This window comes from Zingiber officinale, chromosome 4A (assembly GCF_018446385.1).
Source record: "Zingiber officinale cultivar Zhangliang chromosome 4A, Zo_v1.1, whole genome shotgun sequence".
Lineage (NCBI taxonomy): Eukaryota > Viridiplantae > Streptophyta > Magnoliopsida > Zingiberales > Zingiberaceae > Zingiber > Zingiber officinale.
In genome coordinates this window covers 109,430,496-109,442,836 of record NC_055992.1, presented here as the reverse complement: position 1 = coordinate 109,442,836, position 12,341 = coordinate 109,430,496, and the positions used below count along the sequence as shown (strand labels likewise).

The 12,341-nt window shown below is 39.9% G+C and overlaps 2 protein-coding genes across 3 annotated transcripts; one reads left to right on the top strand and one right to left on the bottom strand.

The window, feature by feature from the left end:
- The first annotated feature begins 3,593 nt into the window (after window positions 1–3,593).
- Window positions 3,594–8,710, top strand: LOC121970538 (MACPF domain-containing protein NSL1-like). 2 transcript variants are annotated; one of them, XM_042521314.1, is made up of 7 exons: window positions 3,594–4,119; window positions 4,337–4,575; window positions 5,471–5,675; window positions 6,522–6,599; window positions 6,671–6,854; window positions 7,406–7,572; window positions 7,909–8,710. In XM_042521314.1, the coding sequence occupies exons 1-7, from the start codon at window positions 3,844–3,846 to the stop codon at window positions 8,596–8,598; spliced, it is 1,839 nt and encodes a 612-aa protein (XP_042377248.1). In that variant the 5' UTR covers window positions 3,594–3,843; the 3' UTR covers window positions 8,599–8,710. The 2 variants fall into 2 exon arrangements, with proteins under 2 accessions (XP_042377248.1, XP_042377249.1); XM_042521315.1 differs by having other exon boundaries at window positions 3,946–4,088.
- Window positions 8,711–10,090: 1,380 nt separating this feature from the next.
- Window positions 10,091–11,280, bottom strand: LOC121972607 (proline-rich receptor-like protein kinase PERK2). Its single transcript, XM_042524261.1, has 2 exons — window positions 11,217–11,280; window positions 10,091–11,172 (listed from the first exon to the last, which is right to left on the bottom strand). The coding sequence occupies exons 1-2, from the start codon at window positions 11,278–11,280 to the stop codon at window positions 10,091–10,093; spliced, it is 1,146 nt and encodes a 381-aa protein (XP_042380195.1).
- Window positions 11,281–12,341: the final 1,061 nt, after the last annotated feature.

The following is a 12,341-nucleotide window of genomic DNA, read 5'->3' as shown; positions in this document are numbered from 1 at the left end:
TAGATGTCTAGGATAGAAGGACACTTGTCATATTTTGTGAGGAGTCACAATTAGTAATCACAAAGGTGATGTTGGATCTCAACATTCTTGTAACATTGGGTAGTAATGATGTGTTGCTAGATACCGTTCATTACTTATGCTCCTAAATGGGTTTAGGAGCATTGTCAACGTTACAAGAACCTATAGGGTCACACACTAAGGACAATTAGATGGAGATTAGGTTCATATGATGAACCAAGAGGATTAGATTCATTTGATGAATCAAATTGGATTAAGAGTAATCCTAATTGGGCTAATTGAGTTAGACTCAAGTTGATTCATGTGTTTAATGAGTCTAATTTGGATTATGACTCGTTGAATCAATTTAATTAAATGAATTAGATTCATTATATTAAATTGACTTGAATTAAATGGTTGAATTAGATCAACCATGAGAGAGATTAAATCAAGTTTGACTTGACTTGAGAGGAAGATGAAGAGTCAAGTTTGACTTGACTTTATCCCACCTCATTGGTGAGTTGGCATTGAGTGGGCCAATGATGATGCTCCACATCATCATGGTTGCTTAAGTGGGATGCCACCTCATGGGAGTTACCAAGAGTTGTGACTCTTGGCATTCCATGGGAGTTACACACCCTCTTAATGTGGCCGGCCACATGAATGGGTTGATTAGTTTTCATTTTGGGAATTAATCTCATTCATTCCTTCATCTTCTTCCTTGCTCCAATTTTGCTCTCTTCTCCTCTCTTGCCGTGACCTATCAAGGTGCTAGCACACCTTCGTTTAGGTCTTTCTCCACCTAATTAGTTCGTGTGGATACTTCTAGAGGAGTATCTATTTTGATACTCTTGAGATCCGACACCGTTTGGACGAGCGGGAACGCGAAGGGCTTCGCTTCAAAGGTATAACCCTTTTTCATGTAGATCTAGGAGTAGATCTCGGGTAGAAACTCGTATTCGTAGTTTTCGAAATTTTTCTTTACACAGATCCGTTGGCTTTGGGGCTTTCGGGGTTTCCGCGACGCGAAAACGCGGTTTTCTCGGCCCGAAAAACCCAACACTTTTGTTGTTATTCACTGGTCGACCCATTTCTGTTATGTATAGAAATGAATGTGAATATTGGATATGGAACATGCTCTTGACATAATAGTCATTATAAGGGATTAGAGATGTTCATATCGATGTAAATGAAAATTATTTCATCTGGGTAAATAGCAAGACATAGATATCTTCAAGATAATGGTTGTGTGTCACTTGAAGATTGGATGAATCCTGGATAAAGGCTATGTGCCACCAGGAAAGTGACTATGTGTCATAAAGAGTGTGTCTCTAATTTATTTGAGCAGCTAAGTAAAGTGCAACAACTTTATTAGTATTGATTGCTCAAAGAGCGGCTAAGTCAAGGTGTAACAATCTTCTTAGCAACTATCGCTCAGTGTGCTTGCTGTCGCACGAACCATTTTCTCTAAGTATGGATTGGATGTTCTCATATGGTCTATGCGACCAAACTCTCTAATAGTCTATGTGACTTATTAAGTCTTTGTGACTTACCTGAATGAACAAGTCTTAGTGACTTACCTTGGACGAGTGGGAGATGTTGGAAATGGGGAGAGTGGGGATGTGGGAACATGGCTCATGTTCCCCACTACTCATAATGGAAAAGTCCATTATGCCCCTGGTTTATTTCTCTATATAAAGGGGGTGCGTCCAAAGATCTATGTGTGTGAAATTGCTAGTGTGCAACGACGAGAGTAAGAGGAGAACATCCAAGGCGGTGAGATTTGGTTTGTGGAATTGCGGAGGGCTTTCCGATCCCGTGATCGCTCTTCCAATAACGAGTTTCGCTATTGTCGATTGCGGATCTACGGGAGATCACTGTAAATTTTTACCGCTTTTATTTTATTTGTCTATCATGCATTTAGAATATAGATCTACAGAAAAAATATCTAAAAAATTCATTTATATATAAATAAATAATTATATATATATATATATATGCAATCATTTACACTTAACACCTTAAATTACATTACTACATGCGATCCTATTACAAAAAGTGATTCTACACGGTCTTGAATCGATTTTGAATTTCTGGATCGTACGATCCTATGATTCGAATTGTGATTTTATATACTATGATTGATAGAGAATGATGACCCCATGTATAAAATAAGTGAAGATCACTCTCCACCAATGATAAAAAATGATCTATTTTTGATCCGTATTTTACACACTAAAACATCCATGCTCGCCGCTTGCGGCACGGTCACTCGCTAAGCCGCCTTAGTGGGTCAGCAGATGCTCTCAAGACTACCGTATCACTTATTAATTATATTATATTATCTGCATTAATATCCTAATTATATCTGACCATTCAACTAATTAATCGCATCAAGTGACAATATAGCAGTTTCTAACTTCCACGGGACTATAACGTCGGATAGAGTTACATCTAGATATTTTTTAAATGAAAAATACAATTAAAATTTGTTAGATTTTTGGACAGATCGTTATGTATATTTTAATTTATCGATAAAAAATTTTCATAGAATTAAATTGATTATATTAAAATAATTAATAAAATTAATTGTATTTACAAATATAGCAATTTCTAAAACCCAAATCAAGAATAATCAAGTAAGAATCCGTTTAGTTTGTGAGATAAAATTAATGATGTAGGTGGAATAGGGATTACTGATGTGATAAATAATTCTTTTAGAGAGTCAATAATTATTTATTATACCATTAATCCTTATACTATTAATCATATCCCAGCTATCAAACACTCTTTATCACACAATAACCTTTAACACAATTAATTCCATCCCACAAACCCGAGCATAATGGAACAAATAATAGTTAATCTGCTCGCCATCAAGTGGCGATATCCTTTGAAATATTCTAAAAGTCGTTGATTAAATAATTCCGATTGAGTGGGCGAGGATGGTGACGACAACTTTTTCACTAAAAGATAAAAGAATATTCTAAAATAATATCTTGCAAAAAAATTTAAAAATAATTCTTTGAAATAGTAATTTAATTATTATCTAATACTTTGTCATGCTATATTATTTGTAAAATAAATAAATAAATTTAGTTTTTAATATTTATAAATTGAATTTTTTAATTAAATTCTATTGAAGAAATTAGAAATATCGTCCCAATTATAAAATATTTTTAGAGACAGCAATTTCTAAATATATGTGGGAGGGATCTGACTTGACCAAATTATTGTACAATATCCCATAGAAACTTCAAAATTATAAAATAAGGACGTGGACATGGTTATTTTAATTGGATGTGCTTTGCCAAGCCATAAAATAATGATGGATGTGCTTTGCCATTTGGCACGATTACATGGTTATTTTAATTGGTCCTAAAATTCCAAGTAAAATATCTGGTCTAATCTCTTTGGTATAAAAAAAAAATATTATATTAGGATAAAATATTTTCATGCGGAACTAATAATAATAATAATAATAATTCAGGATTATTATTATTATTATTTTCAATTATACATTTTGTTGAACGAAAACGCTCCACTCTAAACTGCCGCAGTGGCCGATTCGCGATCACGGTTGGGTTGGGTGTTTCCATGGCGTGAGGCGGACTACTTCGACGGCCTTCGCTTGCGAACCCGACGGTCAGCGTTCGATTCAAGTGGCGGCGCGATCGACCCCATCGATTGCTTTCGGGTCAAATAGGCCGAAGCTTCGGCGCAGGGAAAGCCAATAAAAAAAATGGAAGATGGAGACCTCTTCTATGGTCGCGTCTGCTACTGCTACTTTGTTGTACTCCGTTGCCCGCATCTGAGACACTTTGAGGGCGGCTAGAGAGACGAACGATGACGGTGGATCCACGTCGGAGCTATTTGACACCGGTGGCGGCGGCGGAGAAGGCCGTCGCAGCGATCGGATGTGGGTACGATCTATGCTGCGACTCCTCCTTCTCCTACGTGAAGCCCGGCCTCGATGGCTCCCGCTTGATCGAGCTGGACCAAACCCTCGTTCAAGATCTCGTTCTGCCGGGCGGTGTCGTCGTCCCTAATGTTCCCAAGGCCATCAAGTGCGATAGAGGGGGGAGGATGAGGTACCGGAGCGATGTCCTCTCATTTAACCAGGTTCTCAATTGACAACGCTTTATTACTCCTTTTTGGTATTTCTGGTCGTGTGACTATCACTGAAATCTGTGTTTTCCTTGCTTGGCATGCCTAGTTAGATCGGTTTTGTTTTTGTTTTTTTTTTTTCCTGCACCAAATTTTATTACTTCAGCGGACAAAAATGCTGCTTATCATCCGATTCTTCTGGGCTTGGTACTGATTTTTGGATTTTGATCAGATGGCAGAGCAATTCAACCAGGTTCTTTCTTCGCCGGGAAAAATTCCCTCTGGTTTGTTCAATTCCATGTTTGGTTTCAGAGGGTGCTGGCAGAAGGACGCATCAACCACCAAGAGTCTTGCCTTCGACGGCTGGTACATAACACTATACAGTGTCGAGCTTGTGAGCTCTCATATTGTGTTGCTCGATAGAATTAAGCAGGAAGTTCCTTCCTCATGGGATCCTGCTGCGCTGGCTGAGTAAGTAACTTCTGATGGTAAACCTAAATGCTTAAATGCTAATTCATTCATCTTACATTTTCAAATATAATCAGACATCTGAAATTGTGTGTAACTTGCTATTACAGTTCTCTTCGCTAATCATATGTTTCTATCATGACCAACATTCGACAATCTATTTGTGCTTGCTACAAGTCTCAACTTTCAGGCAAAACTGTCTGAATTTTCATTTGTGAAATTCCATTTTCTAGGGATGTCTGAAGCTCTAAGCTTTATTTTTAGTTAAAATTAAGGATAGAGGAAATTCAATTTCATTTTGATTGTTTACTTTATCAATAATCAATCTTAGCATTAACCTCAACAAGGAAAGATTAGAAAGTAGAATGACTAGCACAACGTTGTCAAACGACTGGAAAGTTGATCTCAGCAAATTATTTTCATTGTTTAGTGATCCATAACATGAATATTTTTTATTAGAAAAAGAAAAAAGGATAACAAGTTACATCTTCCCTGCAATTACTTAGGGTCATAGACCAACTAGATTAACTCCTTTTTTTGTTTGTGGTTGTCTTCAGTTCCTATATTTCACTATAATCTTTAACAGGATCTGATTCATTGCCATGAATCCAATTTTAGTCACGATCTTCATTCTTTCTAATTCTTTCTATGATTTAATAGTTCACATCTATAAATCCTTTTTTTTTTACTTTTTTTTTTTTGCCGAGGGTGATCACCTTGTGGCAACTCAGTACTAAGATACATCTGACATTTTCTTGGGAAATTTTGTTTTTGTTTTTACTGATATTTGTTTTAGCTTCACCAAGTGTTTAACAATTGCAGCATGGTTGAAAAACGATGTTATTGGATTTAGCCTTTGTGTCATCTCTTGAACCTTACAGTTGTTTCTGTCCTCTAGGTTTATTCAAAAATATGGCACACACATAATTGTTGGTTTGTCAGTGGGCGGTAAAGATGTGATCTACCTGAAGCAGCAGAAGGATTCGCTTCTTCAGGAAAGTGAGGTGCAAAGTTTGCTAAAGAAATTAGTAGACGAGAGATTTTCAGAAACATCAAAAGGAGATAATATCTTGGTTAATGATGAATCTTCTAGAAAGATGAAGGTAATTATAAGAATCATTCAATATGGCATTTAAAGTTAACAAGATTTACATAATGAATCTGGTAGTGGCAACTCAGAAAGCTGTCTGTCAGTATCCTTGAAATCATTTAGGTGATATATGACACTGGGTACTTGTTCAATGTCCGTTGTTAGGCAACATACAGAAGAAGTTTTTTGCCAAGAGTTTTACATTATTTTGGCTGGATATTGACGGGATTTTTTTTTATTTTTATTTTTTTTGCAATTCTAGAGATTCTGTTTGATTTTCTGCTTTGATCACTATTTGAGATTTTGGTTTGTTATTGATCATAATTGATAGCTTCATAAATTCCCTAAACACTATTTTTCTCCTGGTAATTTAGATAATAAAAGAGTAAGAGCTGAACTAAATTATTGTACCACGGTGACACTTCAATCTTTCCTCCTTGCTATTGGACAAGATCACCTTCCACAATCTGCATGTGCTATCTCCTACCGCTGCAAGAGATATTTGAGCTGCCATTTACTGTATTAAAGAACAAATAAATATATTTTCGTTCCCTCAAAGGCACAATAGGAGGATAATATATTACTGACCTATCAATTATGATTTCAATAGACTTCTTGCCTAGACTCATGTTTTCGGCTTAGGTTTACTCATCGTAGATGCTAAAGTAAACATGTAAATTTTATGGAAACTATTGAAAATATTGATATATCTTTGAGTGAAAGTAATATAAAACTCTTGAAAGAGATAATAGTATGGACTGACATACTTATTCATGGTCGCTGGATTTATTCTTACAATGCACTATGTTCCAATTGTTGATAGTATTTCAAGCTTTTCACTGTGCCTTGTGTCTTTTAGGTCAATAACTTTGAGAAGCACTATATGCAGACATCGGTGTCTGTTCAATCAACTATGGTATCACAGACAAAGAATGGTGTAAGCTGCTTTAATTCTTCAAGGGTGTTACTATATACAAAATGTTAATGTATGACAGTTTCGATATGTAGGATATTACAAGTAATTTTGTACGAAGAGGAGGAATTGACAAAGGGCAAAGCCACAACCAATGGCTTGTAACTATACCACAAGCCCCGAATTTGGTGACATTGTTTTTAGTGCCTATAACTTCTCTGTTAAATGGTGTTAAAGGAAGTGGGTTTCTAAGTCATGCGGTGAATCTTTATTGCCGATGTAAGTAATTTCTTCCCTTCCAACCCAAAAAGTAATCCCTCCCCTGCTACAAGCTCCTCTCTCTGCTCCTCTTGTCAAGAGGAACAAGAGGGTGTATGAGAATTCATTAATTTAAACATTTCAAATTAATACCCTTTCCTTCTCATGCACCTAGTTACACAGTACTCAATGATTAGTTATCAAAGTTCAAAGATTCCACATTGATACTCTGTGCAGGTTACAAATCAGCTGAATGTCAAACCTCTTCCTATATTTTAGAAGACAAGTTGTGCAATAGTCTTTAACAGTTGTCAAAGTTTGCTTTAGATGTCTTGTGGTTTCGTCACATGAGTATCCTAGTCTGATATTCTGTAAAAGCAAATATTGATCTCCCATGATTGTCATTCAATTCATAAGCGTTAATGATTGAAAAACTACAAAAACTACCCATTCACTTGGACAATATATGCTATCTGATTCTGACAGTACAATTTATGCTTAGCATACTCGGACTTAGTAATATCGCTTAGTGACTTAGTGAAGCTGCTGACCGCGTCTAGTTGATGACTTAGATAAACCACCGATTGAAGAACTGTGCTATTTTCTGGAATTCCAAATACCTCGTCAATGGGCTCCAGCATTTGGTGAACTCCCTCTTGGTCCGCAACGAAAAAAACAGAGTTTACAGTGGCTCCAGTTTACACTGATGGGTCCCAGGCTATATGTCAACAACATTCAGGTAACCAACAGTCGTTTTATAATCTTTATTTCAATTAATAATAAGTAACCTAGGCAAGTCGACATATAGGATGCAGAAAATAAAATATTATTAATAATACCATGTAATGGTTCATACAGGAAGAGTTTGGACATTTGTCTTCTTTTCATTGATAGATAGTGTGAAGATGAAAGCTCATTCACTGAAGATCATCAGATCACCCATGGCAACTTTTATGCAGTTTTGTCAGCTTGCCTATTTTATTTGAGTCTGTCTGTTTACTTTTTAATTAACTTAATTGCTCATTGCGCACCAATCTTCATTACTTGCTATGATATCTGTGCTAATGCTCTGCAGGTTGATTCTCAGAAATGTCCTGTGACGGGTATTCGATTGTACCTTGAAGGCAAGAGGAACGACCGCTTAGCAATTCATCTTCAGCATCTCTCTACACAACCAAACACAATCAATCTCTCTGATGCCACTGTTTGTGCTGGAGACGACAGCTCGTCGAACCAACGTGCCTATTTTGAACCCGTTAAGTGGGCACTGTTCTCACACATCTGCACGGCTCCAGTGCAATACAACGTGACTTCCTTTGGCGATTCTGCTCACATAGTGACCAAGGCTTGGCTGGAAGTAAAAGAGTTTGGCATGAGGAAGGTGCTTTTTCTCCGGCTCGCATTCTCCAACGTCCCTTCGATGAAAATTCGGCGGTCGGAGTGGGATGCACCGACTACTATCTCTCAAAAGTCAGGCTCCATCTCAGCCTTGATCAGCTCGCGCTTCAGCACAGGTTTGATACCGGAACCGAAGGGCAAGGTGGAAGTGAATTCTGCAATCTATCCAAAAGGCCCACCGATGCCTATCCGAATGCCAAGGATGGCACGGTACGTGGACATTACTGAGGTGTCGAGAGGCCCGGATGATCTGCCAGGGTATTGGGTCGTCACTGGTGCTAAGTTATGCGTAGAAGGTGGAAAGATTTTTCTTCAGGTTAAATATTCCTTGTTGATAGAAATGCTAGAGGATGATTTTTTGAGCTGATGAAATTTAATGGGAACAAGTAAATTTGCTCTTCCAAAATATTTGATGTACTTGAGACGTGGGTATTCATTTTTGAATCTATTACTTATTGGGTGTATCATTGTATTACTAAGATGATTAGTCAAGATGTGCTGTCAAAGGGTTCGGTGAAAATTATCATTTAGTTAATGTTAATCGAGTCAACATTGTGATAATTAAAATTGATAATTGTGGGTTGATTAAAGACGAGCTAAGATCAAACAACACACGCTGATTAGCTAGATTTTTGTCATTTTATTATCATATATTACATTTAATGCAGTTGATACAATCTTTTGAATGACATACCTTTTTTTGTTCAATTAAGTTTACTAATCTTTAACGGCTTTTAAAACCTTTCATCGATTATCTTTTGCATCTCAATCTCCAACACCAACAATAGAATTTCATCTGCCATCTAAATTCATTGTGAGAAATGAAAAGTTTATACTAAAAGCTTAGAAAGAGAAGAAATTGAATAAACTGGGAAACAATGGTCAGAAAACTGGGCAACAAAACAGAATAGAGGCAAACTAAGACAACATAGGAGTTAAAGAGTCATAGTTAACAGGGAAAATGAAACAGTATCTGTACTGGCCTTTGCCTTGCCTGCTCGTCTCTAATCCACAAACCCACTGCGGCCTTAGGCTGAATTCAGACCCAGCATGTGACACTGCACAGCTCAACGCACATACTCGAGATAAAAGCCAAAGGGAGCAGACGATGGTCCCCGGATCTGTACTCTTGTCTTAATGAACCAACTGCTGCTTCAGCTTTAACACACACAGCTCGCCCATAGGTTTGCAATGATTCTCTTCATTAATTTTCATCTCGTTTATTGTATTCGATCATTTATAGCTTGTTTGTGGAAGCTCAAACGTGCGTCTCTACTTTCCTTTCATTACAGAGTTACTGACCCATGATCTTGTTTCCTTTTCAAGCCAATGAGACAGGCATGTCAAAGGCGAGCCTACTATTACAAGTTGTATATTTTTTTCCCTCGCATTTTTGTCGTTATTTTTATTAGATAAGCGTCCAAAATTAGAACAATAGTTGAAAGGAAGCATTAGTTCAATCTGGGTTTTGGCGATGTTAGCCAGCATGATTGAGATGACATTCCTGCAGATTAGGAAGCTGGAATCTTTTACAATGCATGATGAACCGGTTCGAATTAACTGACATTTTTGCTTTAACACTGCGCCAAGACCCAAGACTCCGACAACGAAGTGTAAACAGTATCAAGTAAACAGGATACAGAGGGAGAGAGAAGGACGAGATTAAGAAATGAGGCCAGAACAAACATCACATAACATATAGTTCTCTTATTTTAGCGGTCTCACTGACACACACACACCATTACTCAGTCTGATTCTTCTCGCCGAGTGGCGTACTATCTGACACGGCCCCATCGTCCATCTTCTTCCCAACGTCCTTTCTGTGGTCATAACCTGCTTTTGCTTGGGAGGCCGTTCTTTCACGGCTGCCCGATGGCTGTGTCGGTGGGGATATTCAACCGGCCGTTTTCCTGTAGTGCGCGCAGCAACTGGGCCCCCTTCCGCCTCCCCCGCGCGCTGCATTCCCCCTGCATGGCCGCCACCACCGCTCTCCCCACCTCCGGTGGAACATCCCTTGCATCTGCCCCGCCGTAGATCGCGGCCATCACCCCGATGGCGCACTCCCTCCCCCTCCCGGACATTCCTTCCACTGCTCCTGCTAGCGCCGCAGCGGCAGCCGAGTGCCCTCGCACCTCCTCGGCGCCGTCTGGGACCGTGCAAAGGAGCTCCAGCGCCGCCAGCGCTCGCTCCGCGGTCACACCCGCTGGTCCCGACGCTGCCACGGCCTCCACTGCGGCGGACGACGCCCCTGCGTCCACCGCGGCCCTCCGGTTGTGCTCCGACAGAAGCAGCGCGAGAAGCACCTTGGCCGCAGGCCGCGCGGAGGTCTGATCGCGCAGGGCAGCTACCACACCGGACATTACTGCAGGAGGGCAGGTTATCGGCGTCGGCGAAGCGTCCGGCGCCAGGAACTTCTCCAGCAGGCGCAGAGCTGGTAGGCGGGCGCCGGAGGCGAACTGGAGCTCCGCGGCTCGGAATGCCTCGGCGAGGTTGAAGGACGCGGCGGCGTACGGGTCCAGGGCCGGCGAGATCCGCTCCGGCTCCGGTGCCGCCTGCTGTTGGTGATGGTGCTGGAGTGGGAATCTCCACTGGGTGAAACTCTGGGAAGTGGACGAGGAGGAAGAGGACGAGGAGGAACCGGGAGGCCGTTCGGATTCAGTGCGCCGCGGCGGGTTGGCGCTCCCGAACGACTGAGGATGCGGCGGCGGAGAGGAAGTCGGAGGCGGAGGATTGTCAGATGGAGGAGGCGAGGAGGTGGAGGGGACGAAGGCAGTGGGGGAGCCGGGAGAGGCGGTCGGGCTGAGGATGGACTGCGTGCAGTTCCGGAACATCCCGCAGGAGAAGAGGCCCCGAGGCGGAGTCTTCAGCTTCGTTTGGTGGCTACTCCGACTCATTGCGTCGGCCGGCAACGGCGGCGGCGGCGGCGGCGGCGAAATGAAATCTGAACAGATCCAATAGATTAGATTTGGGATAGAAACCGGTGACCGAAACTTATATCCACCGTGCGTAATATAATAATGACAGTTGTAGTGTGAGCCCCGCGCACCATACCCAGCACTTACTGTACAGTGCAAGAAAGGTACTCACGGGGTAACAGGTCCAGCTGGTCTCACCTGATTGCGTAACAAAAGTGGGGCCCCCAACGCAAGCTAGAGATTCGGGTCTGAACTCTGAAAAAAAAAAATCTATCTGATCCTGTAAAAATATTTCATCGGCCGCTGGAAGTCTCGGCCTTTCACGCGTTTTATTTGAAAAAAAAAATCTATAAATACATTATAATCATTGATTAGAGCAAATGGAAAGTTATCATTTTAGGGATCCTCATAATGATTTGTTTTAGGGATCTTTCGCACGAAGAAGAGATCAGACACCAAAATATTTTATATCTATTAATTTCAAAATCTAAGTAATTATCCATATAACTATCAACTATACCAATGTCTTTGTTAATTTGGATTCCTCTAAATGATGCCGGACAATGGATTCCTCTAATGATGTGGGGTAGTCATGAAGATATCGCTAACATGATAATATCATATTTTATCACCTATATGAATCATATATGCGCCAAGAGTTTTTCCCAATTTAAAGTAAAATCCAATGTCCCATTTCAATTTGCACGTATTCTTGTTATAGATTTATTATGGTTTTGTTGTCTTTCTTTTAGGATAGTACGATGGTTAAGATATAGGATACTATCACATGAGAGTTTGAGATTAAAATTTGACACGTTTGAGCATGTCTTCCTATGTATTGGTCATTTATACTAATGATTAGTAGTCGCCTATGATTTAACTCTCCCATATTGACATAAAGACGGGTTAGATAAAAGAAATCTTAAGGTTGCTAGAAACAATTCTTTCCTTGAAAAAAGTAAATAAGCTAATGAAGTATCAAAATTGGCTCCATAATACCCTCAAGAATTCTATATAATTGATAGAGCAATCTATGCTACCATCTTCCAATAAAGATTGTAGAAAACAGCTCTTTTGCTTATGCTCTTAGTTCCTGAAATTTGACTTGTTCTTACCATGAATCCTAGTATGTTGATCACAAACCATAAATCATAATCATCATCTCTAGGTATGGTGATTGATCCGGTGGTAAGGA

What these genes read in the sequence shown, in the direction of transcription:
- LOC121970538 (XM_042521314.1), top strand. Translation starts at nt 3,844, where the DNA reads ATGACGGTGGATCCACGTCGGAGCTATTTGACACCGGTGGCGGCGGCG. An exon ending in GATCCTGCTGCGCTGGCTGA is followed by an intron (nt 4,576 to 5,470) that starts GTAAGTAACTTC and finishes TCTGTCCTCTAG; the next exon opens with GTTTATTCAAAAATATGGCA. An exon ending in TATATGTCAACAACATTCAG is followed by an intron (nt 7,573 to 7,908) that starts GTAACCAACAGT and finishes AATGCTCTGCAG; the next exon opens with GTTGATTCTCAGAAATGTCC.
- LOC121972607 (XM_042524261.1), bottom strand. Translation starts at nt 11,280, where the DNA reads ATGGTGCGCGGGGCTCACACTACAACTGTCATTATTATATTACGCACG. An exon ending in CACGGTGGATATAAGTTTCG is followed by an intron (nt 11,173 to 11,216) that starts GTCACCGGTTTC and finishes GGATCTGTTCAG; the next exon opens with ATTTCATTTCGCCGCCGCCG.